The following is a 16,044-nucleotide window of genomic DNA, read 5'->3' as shown; positions in this document are numbered from 1 at the left end:
GCAGCGATTTGGTGCTCAGTAAGATTAATACCTCTAAAACAGTGTTGCACCTCCTTGGATGCGCCATCTTGGCACACGAGACAGGGAATTTAGCTCTTAGGAGCAACTGACATCCAGAAAGGAGGAAGGCCATGGACTCAGAGATGAGTCTTCAAGGAAATGATCATGGGGAGGTCAAGTGAAAGTAATGAAATACACAATCAGGAGTACTAGAAAAACATCTGCCATTGGGCAATACTTCCAGCCTCTCAATTTCCTAAAGGAGCTGATACATCTAAGAACACGACACAACTGAAAAAAATGTGGTTTGGGACAAGATCTAAAAGATAGTAACATAGAAACTAATTAGAAAGCAGAACTCAAAACAGGGAACTTAGAAGCTTTAATTCCATGAGGAACGCAGAGACGAAAGTAAGGACCATGAAACAAAGGCCAAAAATCTAAAATATATACGAAGGGAAGAGATTTAATAAAGAGAACGGGGGAAATAAATCCTTTTAGAAAAAAGGTATGTAAATAAAAAAACTAACAAAACAATTTGAAGAAGAAGAGAGGAAGGAGATTTTACTTAAACTACTTGAAAAAGAAAAAAGAGCAAAAGAATTAGATAAATAGGTAAAAGGAGGAAACAAAAAGGAGTTAATAAGTTAAGCAAAACTCCAAAACTATATAAAGTGGTGACAAATGGGAGGAGGGATTAACTATGAGGGGAAGAGGGCAACTAGGTGGTGAAGTGGATAGAGCAGCAGCCCTGCAGTCAGGAGGACCTGAGATCAAATTTGGCCTCAGACACATAATTCTTCCTAGCTGTGTGACTCTGGGCAAGTCACTTAACCTCAACTGTCTCACTAAAAAAAAAAAAAAGAGTGAGGGGAAGAGAACTATGGAAATAGGGTTTCCTTAAAGTAGACTAATAAAAAAATAACTAAAGAGACAAAGTACTGTGTATAAAGAGGAAGATAAACAGAAAATCCTAAAAATCCTAATCCAAAAAAAAAAAAAGAAATTAGAGACAAAATGAGGAAAATAGAAACTCAACTCTCATAATTTTAAATGTGAATGGATTAAAAAAAGTCCAATAAAAGGAAACAGAGCGACAGATCGGATAAGAAAATAAAACCTCACAATCTGTTGCTTACAAGAAACACACCTAAAAAATAAACACATACACAGAATAAATACAAGGGGCTGGAACAAAATTCACTGTGCATCAAGTGAGTCAAAAAATTCAGGAGTTTCAATCAAAGTAAAAACAAAAATTCATGCATAAAATGAGATAAAGAGGAGAAACTATATTATGCTGAAAGGAACCATAAACAACAAACTGATATCACCATTAAAGTTATATTCTCCAAATACCTTAGCATATAAATTCATAAAGGAAAAATTAAGTGAATTACAAGAAGATAGTAATCCAGTAATGGCCAAGAGACTTTGATGTCCTTCTCTTAGTTTTGGACAAATCTAATAGAAAGCTCAACAAAAGGGAAAATGCAGAAATGAATAAATTGGTGGAGAAACCAGAGCTACTTCTAAATAGAACTACTAAAGAAAATTTGTATTTCTTAACACCACATGGAGCTTTTAAAAACTGGCCATGTATTAAGGCACAGAGATATATTATAAATAAATGTTAAAAGGCAGAAATGTTAAACACATCCTTTTCAGATCACCATGCAATAAAAATGCCAATCAATCCAGGGACAAATGGAGACTTAATGAAATCATAAGTAATGAATGGTATCAAAGAACAAAGCATAGGAACAATTAATAATTATGTAAAAGTAAGTGATAAAACAATATACCAAAAGCACGGGGGAAGCAGTGACCCAACCTCCTAGCCAAAGACATGACAGCCACAGAGATGGGAACACTATGGACAAATAGTGGGAGGTCCAGAGTCCCAGTTACCTGGATGGAGAAGGGGGTGGTGATTCCTGGATAGAAGCAGACTCAGTTTCTTCTCTAACCTCAGGTGTATATTTCCCTTCAAGGGTAATTCAAACCACAAGGTGGTGCTATAAGTCCGGGAGAGGGAAGACAATTATAATCATTTATGGGCTACTGACTGAAAGCTACACATTACTGCATTTTTCATAGGGTGAAATAAAAATTGCCCTGTATCTGGTATGCATTTTTACCACAAGTGCTTGTATGGGATTTTTGAACCCTTTTATCCATACCAGAGGAAATTTATAAATAAAATATACTCTGAGATTGCCCATAGGTAACTGACTCTGGGTAGGAGAAAAGTGGGAAAAAAATCATTTTGAGGCATTGCCTCAAATATTGGATCCAGTCAGTTCAAGTCCAGAGAAGAAAGTAGGGGCCCTGGGTTACAACTATTACTACTTACATGACTTCTGTTGTGCAGCCAAAGCCTAGTCTGAGAATTATGACTATTTTGCAAGCACTGCACACATATCATAGGATCACAAATTTAGATCAGAAAGGAACTTTATACATCATTAATTCAACCTTATTATTTTATAGATTGTTATAAGATTAAGTCTATTGGTCTTGAGACCACATGACAGTCTCCCCATAAGGGAGGCAGTAGCTGATAGAATCTATGCATGTGAACCATTGTTATAAGATTAGGTCTAATGTTCTCCCTTTAAGGTGAGGCTAAACATAAGCTTATAGAACATACTCATGGAAAAATACTGAAAATAGCATTTTTTGAAGGTTAATATAGCTGTGTCCCCCAAATAATATTTTGTTTGCCATCAGCTCATTTTACTCTCTGATAACAAAACCTCAACACATTTTCCCCTTACTCCTGAGAAGGAAATCAGCCAGCTGCGGGAGAGGAGGGGAGCACCCCAAATCAGAGTATAAGAATTCTACTCTCAGAAGGGCAAATTGGAGCATGCCCTTCCTGCTTAATGGACCCACATCTCTCTGCTCCGCAGTTTAGTGCCACCTTTATGTGAGTTACATTCTTTGTCAATGTGTATGTCTGAGTTGTATGTTGGGGCTTCCTCTTCTGCCTTCTCTTCCTCCTCTTCCCCATTGCTTGCAATAAAGCTTTGCCTCGAAATGACTCCCATTGTTTTACATGTTATTCTCAGTACTCCAACTTATTAATGAGTTGTTTTCTCACACATCTCTGACTGACCCACAGGCCATTCCTTACACATAAATTGCCTACCCAGACAAAGGCTTAAGATACTGACATCCACACCCATGTGGCAGTGTGAGCCCAGCTGCAGAAAGCAAGAGTCAATGAAGGAACCCTAGGTCCTCCCAGGAGTGACTCCCTAATGGCAGAGGACTGTCATAGACTGAAGCACTGGGAAGTTAGATGACTTGTCTAAAGTCCCTGAATTTAGGACTGAGACAGTGAAGCCTACATGTCTTACTCGAGTTGGCTAAACCTAGAAAGGATCTGAGAGAGAATATAGTTTAATCTGCTTGTTTTACATGTGAAGGAATCATGGCTTAGAGAGGCTACTTTGTCTACGGTCAAGGCAGGTGACTGCAATCTCCAGGCTATTTCCACTGCTTGACACTGTTTTCCTAGGTAGGATGCATGCTACAGAGAGGAGGCCGTGCAGTACAGTGGTTAGCACACAGATGCCTATGACATGGCCTTTTAAGTCAGGAGAGCACAGTTTAAATCCCACTCTTTACACTGTGTCCCCTTGGGCAATAAATTAACAAGAAATTTAATTGGTACATTCATAGCACCTTATGGGACTTCAGTTTCCTGTCTATAAAATTAGGTGGGTGGATTAGAATTCAGGGCTTCTTAAACTTTTTCCACTTACAGCCCCTTCAGTGTTTCTTAATATATGGGTCTCAACCCCAAGTGGGTATTAAATCTATCTTCTTGTCAAATTTATCACTTGGTCATATGTGGCTTAAAAAATGTGGCTGAACACAGTAGATGCACACATTTATGTGAACACATTTATCTTTAACTGTTCCCCAATTGGAAAAGTTGTTAGACCAATGGCTGAGTCAACAGGAATAGATGGGGTATGTGTATAATAGTAAATAATTTTGTAACACCTACTATGTGTCAGGAGCTTTATAAATATTGTTTGATTCTTACAACTACTCTGGGAGATAGGAACTTTTATTATCCCCATCTTACAGATAAGGAAACTGAGGCACAAAGGTCAAGTGACTTTCCATAAAGCTAGTGTCTGAGGACAGACACAACTCAGGTCTTTCTGACTCCATGGCCCAAGCTCTATCTACTATGTCACCTAGCTGCTCAGCAAGTTTTACTAATATATACTTTAGTTTTCTTTTTTGACCAATAATTACTGGGCTTGCTTTTTCACATGCTTTATGGTACTATGGTACTAATTGCCTCCATAAGTTGACTAGTTGTGTTTCATATGGAATACCTACCTGTATGATTTCTGGGAATGCCCATGAAATATACTACATACAAAATATTTCTAAACACTCTAGAATGAATATAAGTTTTAAATGATTACTTTTATTTCCCTGTGAATGAAGGAGCTGAGAATAGTTCTTTGGGTGGGAGGAGTAACTGAGTGGAAGAGACAGTTGGCAGCCTGATGAGAGAGGGCATTATATAAAAGTTTTGAGAGAAGCTTAGGCTGCCACACACATTCACCAATTTCACAATTTCACAAACCTCAATATCCAGTTTCAGTTTTTCTTAAAACTGTGGTTAAATTTTTTTTCATTATGCACTCTCATGGCAGTCTGGTGGAGCCTATAAATACCTTTTATGAATAGTGTTTTTATCTGCACAAACTAGATAGGATTACCAAGAAAACTATACTAAAATCGTTATCAAAATAGTTCCTTAAAAAGTTAACAGACTCAGGGTTAAGAATTACTGGTTTAAGACATAATTTGAGGTTTGACCTACTCAGAAGTCTTCAAAGGTGTGGGATCATCAATTGTTCCCCCAGGTTACTTCCAATTTTTGAAGATATAGAATGCATCAGGTGCACTAATATTACAATTAGATTTGTTAAAACAAACAAACAAACTTGCTGTTGTGCAGGTATCTTTAAAACAAGAGTTATTGGCTTGATCCCAAATTCTAAGATTTTCATCTAGAGCACCACTACCTAGGATCCTGGCTCTTCTGCCCTTTCCCTGCGGTCCCGCAAGTTTTTTTTTTTCCCAGATAAATATAATTAATCAACCTCATGATGAAATTGCTGTCTGAGAAAATAGCTGAAATGGCATTGTAAAAAAAATAATTAAAAGGCAGGGGTTGTTAACCTAGAGTCTCAACTTTAAGTTCTTTTGACAACAATTTCAACCTAATTGGTTTCCTTTCAAATCCTACATATTGTATTTGGTGTATTTAAAAGCAATATTCTGATAAGGGGACCAAAGGTTTCAGTCAAGCCACAAGAACAAGCATTTATTAAACGCCTGCAGTTCTGCACTAGGCACACTGCCCAAGGGGTCCAGGACAGGAAAACTTCAAGGCGAGGCAAGGTTCTAAGGCAAGGAGAAGTAAGGCAAGGTCAGGAGCCACAACCTCCTCAGGGCCAATGAGCATGGGTGCCTCCAGACACTTTGCTGGGATAGTTCATAGGATCCAACCAATCAACATTTATGCCAGGCACTGCATGCTAAGCACTAGGGGATACAAAAAAAAGTTGCAAAAGACAGTCCCCGCCTTCAAGGAGCTTGCAATCTAACCGGGGGGGGGGGTGGAGATATGCAAACTAATATATACAAAAGCTACGTACAGGTCAAATCTAAGAACCAGTTAACATGTATTAACCGCCTCCTGTGTCCCAGGAACAGTGCTAGGCACTAGGGATACAAAAAGAGGCAACAGACAATCCCTGCCCTCAAGGAGCTTACTATCCAAACGTACAAACAACTGTATACAAAGCCAGCTGTATACAGGATAAATAAGAAACAAAGGGGAAAGCACTGGAAATAAGAGAAATGCTTCTCAAAACCCTGGAGGATAGGACCCACAGGCTCTGCCAAGTGCGGGGGCAGCTTCTCTGACTTCCTCAGAGTTTCCGGATTCCTCCAAAGCCTCCGCTACCCCTAATCAAATGACACCGGTGGCCAACAAAACTGGACATGCGCAAGCGCTCGTACGCACGCGCCTTCGGTTTAACCAATCAGCACCGTAAGAGCGACCTCCTGAGGGCGGGGCGGAGAGCGGAGCGGGGCGGAGTCTGAGGACAGGTCCACCGAGGTGATTGGCCCGCCCGGAGCGCCACATTCCGAGATGGGGCGGAGCCTCGCCCCGGGGGCCCCGGGCCTCGGAGCAATTCTCCTAAATTGGGAAGAGTCCTGGGCTTCTCTCGTGCGGGAGGGGCGGGAGCTGAGAGCGGCGCGGTGTGCGCCTGCGCTGGGGTCCGGGACAGGGCGTGTTTACTCCTCCGGGCTCCCGGCTGATCTGTGCGGGTACCCCGACGCTCCCGCCGTCCGCAGTGAGTGCGGGTGACAGTGGGGGCGGGGCGGGGCGGGGGCGCCCGCCTGCCGGGCCTCCGACCTGGGGACGGGGCGCGGGGGCGGGGAAGGGTCTGGTCCTGTCCGCCGTCGGGGACGGGCGCGGGAGGGGACGCAGGGGGCGGCGGGACCCCCGGCCCACGCGTGCCCCGCGTCTTGTTTGTGTCCCCCGCGCAGACCATGTCCAAGTCTCTGAAGAAGCTGGTGGAGGAGAGCCGGGAGAAGAACCAGCCCGAGGTGGACATGTGTGACCGCGGCATCTCCAACATGCTGGACGTCCACGGCTTGTGTGAGTAGCTTCCGAGCCCCCCTCCCCCCCCGTCCGGAGCGGGGCGGGGGCGGGCACGACCGGGCCGGCGGGGGGCGACTCTCTGTCTGGCCGGCGTCCGTCCTGGCTGAGCTCCGCTTGCTTCTGGCTTGGCTCCTCCGTCCCGGTCCTTCCGTCCGCTCACTTTCTCAAACTTTGAACGCGGGTTCTCTTTGGATCCGTGCCGGCGGGTGTTAAATAAGAGATCCAGGGCTGCAAGGGGCCACTGAAGCCAACCTATCCGCTAACTCCCTCATTTTACAGGTGGGGAAACTGAAGCCCAGCGGGCTTAAGGGACTTGACCAAGAGCATCCCAGATGAAATTTGAATCTAGGACTCGACACCAGGGCCGCTGTTTTTCCACTGTTCCGCTCCGATTCATGAATATTTGCCATGCCACTGAGAAGTGTCATGATATAGTTAGTAGACTATTGAAAATTTGACATTACTTACAAACCAGTTGGTATTTTTTTTTCTTGATTTGGAAGGAATCAATATAGTTTTCTCTAATTTTCGTTTTTGACAGGATTTTACCTCATACACAAGATAAAACACAATGTAAAATATGTGCTGTTAATTACACTAGACCCTTATCAAATCATTTAGCTTCATTAAGGTTAACGGGATCATCTCTGATATCTTCTCCAGCTCAAAATATAACATGATACGTGAAGTTATGTTTTATAAAAATATCTTTTTGTGAATATTAAAATGAGCCACCATGGCAAAAAAAAAAAAACCAAACCCAAAAACTTGAATCCCCTTCCATTGGAGGGAATTAAAAACAAGGGTCCTTAACCTGGGGTCTATGAACTTCTTATATATACTTACACATATTTGTTGTTGTTCAGTAGTTTCAATTGTGTCTGACTCCTTGTGACCCCATTTGGGATTTTCTTGGCAAAGATAGTAGAGTGGTTTGCCATTTCCTTCTCCAGCTTATTTTACAGATGAGGAAACTGAGGCAAGGGTTAAGAGACTTGCCCAGGGTCACACGGCTAGTAAATGTCTGAAGTCATATTTGAACTCAGGTTTTTCTGACCCCAGGCCCAGTACTCTATCCATTGGGCCGCCTAGCTGCCCATACATGTGCATACACATCTTATATAATATAGCACATATATACCCACAGACAGGTATATGTATATACATAGGAACATGTACACGTACACAGATAACTTCATTTCAATATAATTGATTTCTTTGGTAATCCTGTTTTGTGCATTTAAAAACATTATTCCGAGGATTGCATAGGTTTCGCCAGACTGCCGAAGGGTGTCACAAAATGAGGTTAAGAATTCTTGATTTAAGATTAGTGTCCCCTCAGTGATTAAAAACTAGAGTTCCCCAAATAAAAACTTAATTCTAAGGGTTTTGAAAATGTGATGCTGTAATTCCCAATCCTAGTTTTTTGTAGGTCCGCAGGTTGTCCACATTTGTGTTGTAAGGGGTATAATGAACTCTTTAAAGCATGATTAGTGTTAATTCAGTTTAATTAGTGGAAAATATTTTTAAGTTCTGCTCTGATGTGTCATTGTGGTGTGGAAATGACTCTGCGATCTCCAGACTGTGCCAGTAGAACACAGCCACAGGCAGATCCTATCAGACTGAAAAGACTTCCTCTCTTTGCCCAGTGACAAGTTTGTGTCCAAAGGGACTGGTCTGGATGAGTTTGGAGAAGCTTGTTGTCATGCTGATAGCAGGAGGGGAGGCTACAGGATGTGGTGTTTGAATTTTGCCTCTTTCGCTTGCTACCTGTGACCTTAGCAAGTGACTTAACCCTCTCTTGTCCTGGTTCCTCAGCTGTAAGATCTGTAAAACGAAAAGAGAATTAGATTTAAGTCTTCATGGTAGGCTACTAAATTGTGGTTAGTGTTTTTATATGTGTCCATGGAGGGTACGCCCAAGCTGATGAAATCACAAATTCTTTAAATGTTGAAGTAATAAAATGTATTTGTACATGTACACTTCAAGGAGTGGTAAATTTGTCTGTGTGGGTGCTATGCAAATTACCTCTTGGTGATGGGGAAAAGAGATTTAATGATATTAAGAAATTTAACAGATTATTAACAATAGGCTATTACAAGTCAAACAAGTTATAATGTAATAATATGTGGGGTTAAGTAGGGTGAAGCCTTCTAGAGTATTTGCCAGTAGAATCCCATGTTTAGCCCTAACATGGTTTCTTCCATCCCTGTTTGTATCCCACTCTGCTGGCTTAACCATGAGATTTTAGAATAGTTATCAAGCACCTTTGAGCAGAGAACCTGGAGGGGGACGAGATAAAAGAAGTAGAAAATTTGGTTACTGATGAGAAGCACTGTAGTTATATTTGGGGAACCAGAGTGTCCTAAATGGGGGCAAAAAAAGGTAAAAAGGCACATAGTGCAACATGAAAATAAATGCATAATATAACATGTATGGCGGAGCTGATCAGGAAAGACTTTCTGAAGGATGGGTTTTGAGCAGTGTTTTAAAGGAGGCAGATAGGACAAAAAGAGGAATGGGTGTTCCAGATAGGGAGCACAGCATGATTAAAGTTAGTGAACCATCAAGGTATGTGGGAGAGACAGCAAACAGACTTGCTTGGGTTGACAGAAGTAACGAGAATAGGATTGGTAAGACAGTGTTGGGCCAGTTGTTGGAGGGCCTTAAAAGAGTTCCTGTGGTAAGCATCAAGAGCTATTCTGTGTCCAGGACCTTGAACAAGGTAATGAAATGGTCAGAGTGATTTTTGAGAAAGATTTTTCAGACATTTGGCCATAGCTTAGATTATAAATGAGAGGGCTTGAAGATAGGAGAAATATTTAGGAAGCTGTTGCTCTAGTCCAGGAGTGAGAAGATTGACTAGATTGTTGACCATGACAATGGAAAGAAAGGCATGAAGCAGAGAGAATTTGAGGTTGGGCAAGGAAGAATTGCCAGCTCTTGGGGATTGATCAGATGTTGGCAGAGAACATTGAAGAGTCATACATTTCAGTGACTTCAGAGTTTTAGGCCTGGAGACACTGGGATGGGTGGTAGGGAAATTTGGACAGGTTGAAACGTTGTAGATAAATTGTGAAGGTATTCACCAGTGGGCAGAACTAGAAACAATAGATGGAAATTACAGTGTCAGATTTCAATTTAATGTAAGTAAAAAAAAGACTTTTAGGGTTAGAACTGTCTGAAAGTAGAATAGGCTGCTCTGGGAAGTGGCGACTTCCCCATCACTGAAAGTCCTGAATCATCTGATCATCTGTCCAGGGAGGTCGTAGAGGGCGAATTCATGTCTGAGTTAGGCTAGATGGCCTTTGAGGTCTCTTCTGTCTCTCAGCTCCTATATTTCATTCATCTGATATTTTGTACTTATCAAAACCTACCTGTGTTGACCTTTCGCAGTATAAATAAACTGATGAAGTACTACCTCCTGCTGACCCTTCAGGACGCAGTACCAGCTTGGAAGAGGAGAAGCTGAATCTGCCAGTGCATTGCTCACTTTGGGCGCTGAAGTTGTCAAGAAAATGGGGACTGGCCAGAAGCAGGAGACTGAAAACATCTGTACTTACTGCTCTGTTGCTTCTTCCTCCCCAGCCCTGCCCATATCCATCTTCCACATCTGGCAGATTACTTTGTCACGTAGTGTTGCTGGTGATGGGGGAATGCCTTCGGAAGAGATTTGTATGTGTTTGGGGATGTGGCTCAGGGGATTCTTCTGTGCCCTTAAATGACTGCTTTTATCATTATTACATACGATCTTGAAAGTGAATCTAAGCCGTTATAGGTTATAAGGTCATCTTAGTCACTTCGCTCAACAGCCAGTCAGCATTTTTACATGTCCGTTATTAGCCGGGCTCTTTGGAGCCTGTATTTGTGGATACAAATACAATGAATGAAATAGTCAGTTCTCTCAAGGAGCTAACGCCCTAATAAGGGAGACATGGAGAAGGAAATGGCAAACCACTCCAGTATCTCTGCCTAGAAAACCCCAAATGGGGTCGTGAAGAGTCAGACAGGACTGAAAGAATTGACTCACAGCCACAACAAATATAAAGAATATATATATAAAGACAATACATAGCAATGCAAAGTATTTAAATACTAGGTGGTTTGGGAGGGAAGGAGCTAGCATTGGGGGAGTTGGAGCGCGGACCAGGACAGGCAGTGCAAAGGCATGGGGAGGGAAGGTGAGGTGTCATGGGTAGGGAACTAAGAGAAAGCCAGTTTGGCTGCATTGCATAATGTAGGTGGAGGGGAAGGAGAAGGAAACAAGCATGTAGTGCCTCTTATGTGCAAGGCCCTGTGCTAAGTGCTTTACAGATATTCCATTGAGATTGGAAAGTTGAGTAGGGGCCAGGATAGAAAGGGCTTTAGAAGCTAAAGGAGTTTAGATTTTATATTAGAGACAATTGGGGGCCACTAGAGTTGACTGAGTAGGGGAGTTACATGGTCAAGGCAAATCACTTTGACAGGAGGTTATGGGTTAGACTGTTGAAAGACTTAAGGCAGGGAGATCAGGTAGGAGGCTGTCGAAATAATCAGGCAGGAAGAGATAAGAGCCTGAATGAACTGAGGCAGTAGTTGTGTGAGTAGAGAGAAGGGGGGGGGTTAGTTGGATTTGAGAGAGATCGTGAGTCAATAAACATTAAGTGCCTTCTGTGTGCCAAGCAACTGGTGGATCATGTGGGGGTGGGCAAAGTGAGTTACAAACCTAGGAGATTAGTTGTTTCCGTGTTGTCTCATAACCTAACCCTTGTAGGCTGGAAAGGGGCATAGGCCTCGCCAGAGTCCATCCTAGGTCACGGACAGTTTGGTTTATAATGAAGCTGACCACACAGGCATTCTGCCCTGAAACATTCCTCTGCAGAAGCAGCATGGTATAGGGGGAAGGGGGCCAGAGTTGGAGGCAGGAGGCATCTGGGTTTCAAGTCCATCTTCTGCAGTATGGGCACAGGTCACATCCTCTCTGAGCCTCAGTTTTCTCATCTCTAAAACAAGGGAAAAGAGATTTAAAATACCTAACCTCATAGGGTGGTTGTGAGGATGAAATGACATCATGTCTATAAAGCAGTTTTTAATCCTTAAATTAGAAATCCCAATTTCTACAACAACCCTTTCCTGATCCCCTGGCTGCCAGTGCCCTCTCCTCTGAAATGATCTCCCACTTAATGCTATATTTATGTGGCATGTACTTACTGCTTTGTGTGTTGTTTCCCCAGATAGAATGTGAGCTCCTCTCGGGGAGATTCTGTGTCTTTGTGTCCCTGGTTCTTAGCACAGTGCCTGGTACCTACAGAAGCACCTAACAGCTGCTAACTGACCCACTGAGCTATCGTACACCAGACGTCACTGGGAGTGTGCTATAGCCTGCTTATACCTACTGTGTGTGTTTCCTTTGCATCTTGAGTCCTCTGAAATTTTGATTCTTTGGAGATCCTGGAATTCAGCAAATTCATGGCCATATAGAATCACTGAAGGAATTTTAGATGGCCTTCTGTAGGTTGGGAATAGCTTAGGACGGGGTGGGAAACCTGTGGCCTCAAGGCCACATGTGGCCCTCTAGGTCCTCAATGCAGCCCTTTGAATCCAAACTTCACAGAACATATCCTTTTGTTAAGGCCACATGTGGCCTCAAGGCAGAAGGTTCCCCACCCCTGACTTAAGATCATTGAAAACACTGCACAGTTAATGTTCAGCTGGATCTCTCTTTTCCTGTTCAGTCAGGGGCCCAGTTCCTTTCCATATGTGGTACCTGTCCAAGATTATACACTGAAAGACTTAACTCGCTGGGCTTCCTGTCCATCTGCATGTTATGACATGGGCAATATACAGCCATATTATTTTTTCCACAATGCTGGCCCACGTGCTGCTGCTGCCCACACCCAGTATTCCTTCTCCAACCATCTCAGTGGTTCTTTGGTGACCAGGCATCTCATTGAGGTGGCCCCTGTAGTGCAAACAGAACAATGGGATCTGCAGCCAGGGGTATCTGGCAAACATTAGCATTGAGTGGGAATCCCTTTTCACCCTGGATTTTGCCCTGGTTCTCCTCCATGAAAATGGCGAATGTTTTTGGCAAATCTTTATCTCCCATTTTTTTGTTTTGCTGGATACTGAATATCTGCAAGGCTGTTGAACAAATCATGACCATAGTAGTGCCATAGCCATAGTTCTGGTGCTGTTCTGTTGTATGATGGCTCGTGTCTGACATGTTCTTTATGGTGATCTCAGGCTACTGTCTAGGGGATAGATTAGCTGGTTACAGAATGTCTCATTTTAAAAACCAGCAATATAGACTGGAAGGAAGTTGAACTGCCCAGTCTGATAGTGTGAGAGATTGTCACAGATTATTCTTTTGGGATGAGCTTCCAGCTCTTACATTGCCACGTGATGTGTCTTGTCTGATTCTCTCTCTGCTTTGTTCTAACTATAAGATCATGTCTTACAAAGGGTCCTACAGTTTAAAGACAAAACTAATATTGGCCTTGTCTGCAAGAAACCACCATTCTATTGAGGCTGGGGTGGGGGGAACAATATATGCTAAATAAAATTATTTACAGAGTAAGGTGAATCAGTAAAGGCCTTGGTAGGAGGCGGCATTTAAACCGAGTTTTGAAGGGAGCTACAGATGCCAACAGGCCATGATGAGGAGGCAGTGCATTTCAGGCATGGTGCCTGTCTCCTGAGTGCCAAGACATGGAGGTGGAAAATGGATGTCATGTATGGGGAGCAGCAGACAGAACTGTTTGCGGTGGAGTGAGCCAAGGGGAGGAATGTGAAATCAGTCTGGAAAGAGAGCTTGAAGCTAGATGAGGAAGGACTTCAGATGCGAAAGGAGGAGTTTGTGTTTTATTCTAGTGGGAATAGGCTGCAGCCTGCTTTAACTTTGTCGCCAAAGTTCAGCTGTTTTGAAAACAAGTCTGTAATGCCACCTTGTGGTTCTTTTGTCACTTTGTCACTTAAAAAAAATCTCACTGAACCTTAGAAGTAACTCCAGAATAGTAAAGGATCCGACTCTATCTTATGCCCTTCAGTAAGGCCCCAGTGCCACCGTATGTCATTGGGTTGACGTGATTGGCATTGGACTTGGGAGTCATAAGGTTGAAGGAGCAGAAAAGAGAAAAGGCAGCTGCAAAGGAGAATAATCAGGTTCTATGTGGTACTTAGATATGCCGAAGGTTTTTTTTTAAAATTTATAGTAAATCCATTGATTTTTCTCTAATTCTGCCAGTTCTTCATTCTTTGATGCTCTTATGAAATAATCATCCTCTTGACGTCTTTTGACCAGTTTACTGCTGATTAGCATCACAGTCTGCCTCCTGATTTGTAAGGGGAGAAGTAGGTAAAATTCAGCTGCTTCTCTTTGTGAGATGCTTTCCTGCATACTGTCCCTGTTTGCCAAGACATATGTTCTCTCTCTGAGCTTGTTACCCCTTAGTAAGGCATAGGGACTTGTGAGAAGATAGACATTTTAATTTAAAGCTATTCTAGTTCTCAGAGAGCTGTGCAAATAAACTTCTTTGGATTTGGGTCCCCCAGATCTCTGAAGAGGTAGCTTTGCTCACTTTAAGATTACATCTCTTTCTCCTCTCCAGCCCCCAGATCAAAATAAAGCCCAAAACACCCCTCCCAGTTTCTGTTTGATTCCCACCCATTTGAACAATATTTTTAAGTATCAAGGAGGGTGAAGCCTGGAGAATGGCCAAACCAGTGGGAAGCCGCATGGTAACTTTTTATTGTGTTAAGTCAGTAAGTTTTCTTTGTCTCTTTAGTTGACTTTAAAGATGCATCTCTTTGTAAATCCCTGGGCTGAACCAAAGGCATGAAATACAGTAACATTGCTTTAGGGACTTTAATAGGGACTTTTAATATTTTATAGTAAAAAGTGAGGCTCTTCACCATGAGCTCCTTCTTTCTTCTTCCTCTTATCACTCTGGTGCCTTCTGCTTCTGCCTCCTTCACTCCTGTCTCATGTGATGGGATGACCTTGCTCTTGACCATAAGGCTAACCTCTCTACTTGTTCAAGAGATCCAGATCCCATCCATCCTATCCCCTCCAGTACATTGCCCCCTCTGTCATCCCTGTTCTTTCACTTACCTGTCTCTACTGGCTCATTTCCTGCAGCCTACAAACATGCTAATGTCTCCTCCATCTTGAAAAAACCCTCACTTGATTCTTGAGTCTCTGTTAACTATCATTCTGTTTCTCTTCTGGCCTTAGTACCTAAACTCCTCAAAAAGGCTTTCTGTAGGCGATGCAGCTTTTGACTCTATTGATCACCCTCTTCTCCTTGGTACTCTCTTTTCTCTAGGTTTTCAGGACATCACTCTCTCCTGATTTTCCTCCTTCTTATCTGACTGGTCCTTCTCTATCTCCTTTACTGGATCCTTCTCTCTAGATAGCACCCTCTAACCACAGGTGTCCCTCAGGCTTCTGTCCTGAGCCCTCACCATTCTCCCTCTCTACTACTTCACTTGGTAATCATCAGCTCCCATAGATTTAATTATCATCTTTATGCTGCTGATTGTCACATCTACTCAGTCTGTCCTTTGAGACATCTCTAACTGGTTGTCCAGTAGACAGCTTAAATTAATGTCCACAATGGGCCTCGATCTCTCCACCTAAATCCTCCCCCTGATCTTACCTTCCTTTTTACTGTAGAGGACAAGGCCATCCTCCCAGTCCCTCAGGCTCACACCCCAGGAGTCATCCAGGACTCCTTCCTGTTTCTCATCCCCCATATCCAAGCTGTTGCCAAGGCCAGCCACTTTTACCTTTGTATCATCTCTAGAAAGGCTGTTCCAAGCATCTCTCAGCTCCAGGCTCTGACTGTGCCTCATGCCTGGAATGGTCCCCCTTTTCAACGCTGCCTATTGACCTCCCTGGCTTCCTTTAAGTTCCAACTAAAATCCTTCCTTTTGCCTCTTAATTCTAGTGCCTTCCCTTTGTTAATTATTTCCCATTTACCTTGTTTGTACATGTTTGTTTGTTTGTACATAATCCATTAAATTATGAGCTCTTTGAAGGCAGCAGGGACTGTTTTTTGTCTCTTGCTGTATCCCTAGTGCTTAGCACAGTGCATGGCACACAGTAGGTCCTTAATAAATGTTTCTTGATTGATTGATTAATAGCATGCATTTCTTATTTAGCAAGGCTCATTCTGGGTCATTTCTAGTTCCGAAGATAGCCAAAATGTTATTCTCACCGTCTGCCAGCATGTGTTGTTAAGGTCTATGAAGCAGCAGGGGCCAAACAGGAGGGGCAGAATGATGATGGCTTCTTGACTGGTTTGGGCAGTGCAACTTTTATACTTTAAACATTCTCTCTTCTTTTA

General features: G+C 42.7%; 1 protein-coding gene across 2 annotated transcripts in view; it reads left to right on the top strand.

Moving 5' to 3' along the window:
- Window positions 1-6,244: 6,244 nt before the first annotated feature.
- Window positions 6,245-16,044, top strand: part of RSU1 (Ras suppressor protein 1) — a 229,495-nt gene continuing 219,695 nt past the window's right edge. The window contains exons 1-2 of one of the 2 annotated variants that reach the window (XM_078151921.1): window positions 6,245-6,404; window positions 6,601-6,712. In XM_078151921.1, the coding sequence (XP_078008047.1) occupies window positions 6,604-6,712 (109 nt within the window). In that variant the 5' untranslated portion in view covers window positions 6,245-6,404; window positions 6,601-6,603. The remainder of the gene's footprint in view (window positions 6,405-6,600; window positions 6,713-16,044) is intronic. The other variant, XM_020966872.2, reaches the window with a different exon arrangement.

The sequence above is a fragment of the Phascolarctos cinereus genome, unplaced genomic scaffold (assembly GCF_003287225.1).
Source record: "Phascolarctos cinereus isolate Bilbo 61053 unplaced genomic scaffold, phaCin_HiC Scaffold_1;HRSCAF=81, whole genome shotgun sequence".
Classification (NCBI taxonomy): Eukaryota; Metazoa; Chordata; class Mammalia; order Diprotodontia; family Phascolarctidae; genus Phascolarctos; species Phascolarctos cinereus.
Note: the sequence above shows the minus strand (reverse complement) of the source record. Positions and strands in the feature narration are given on the sequence as shown.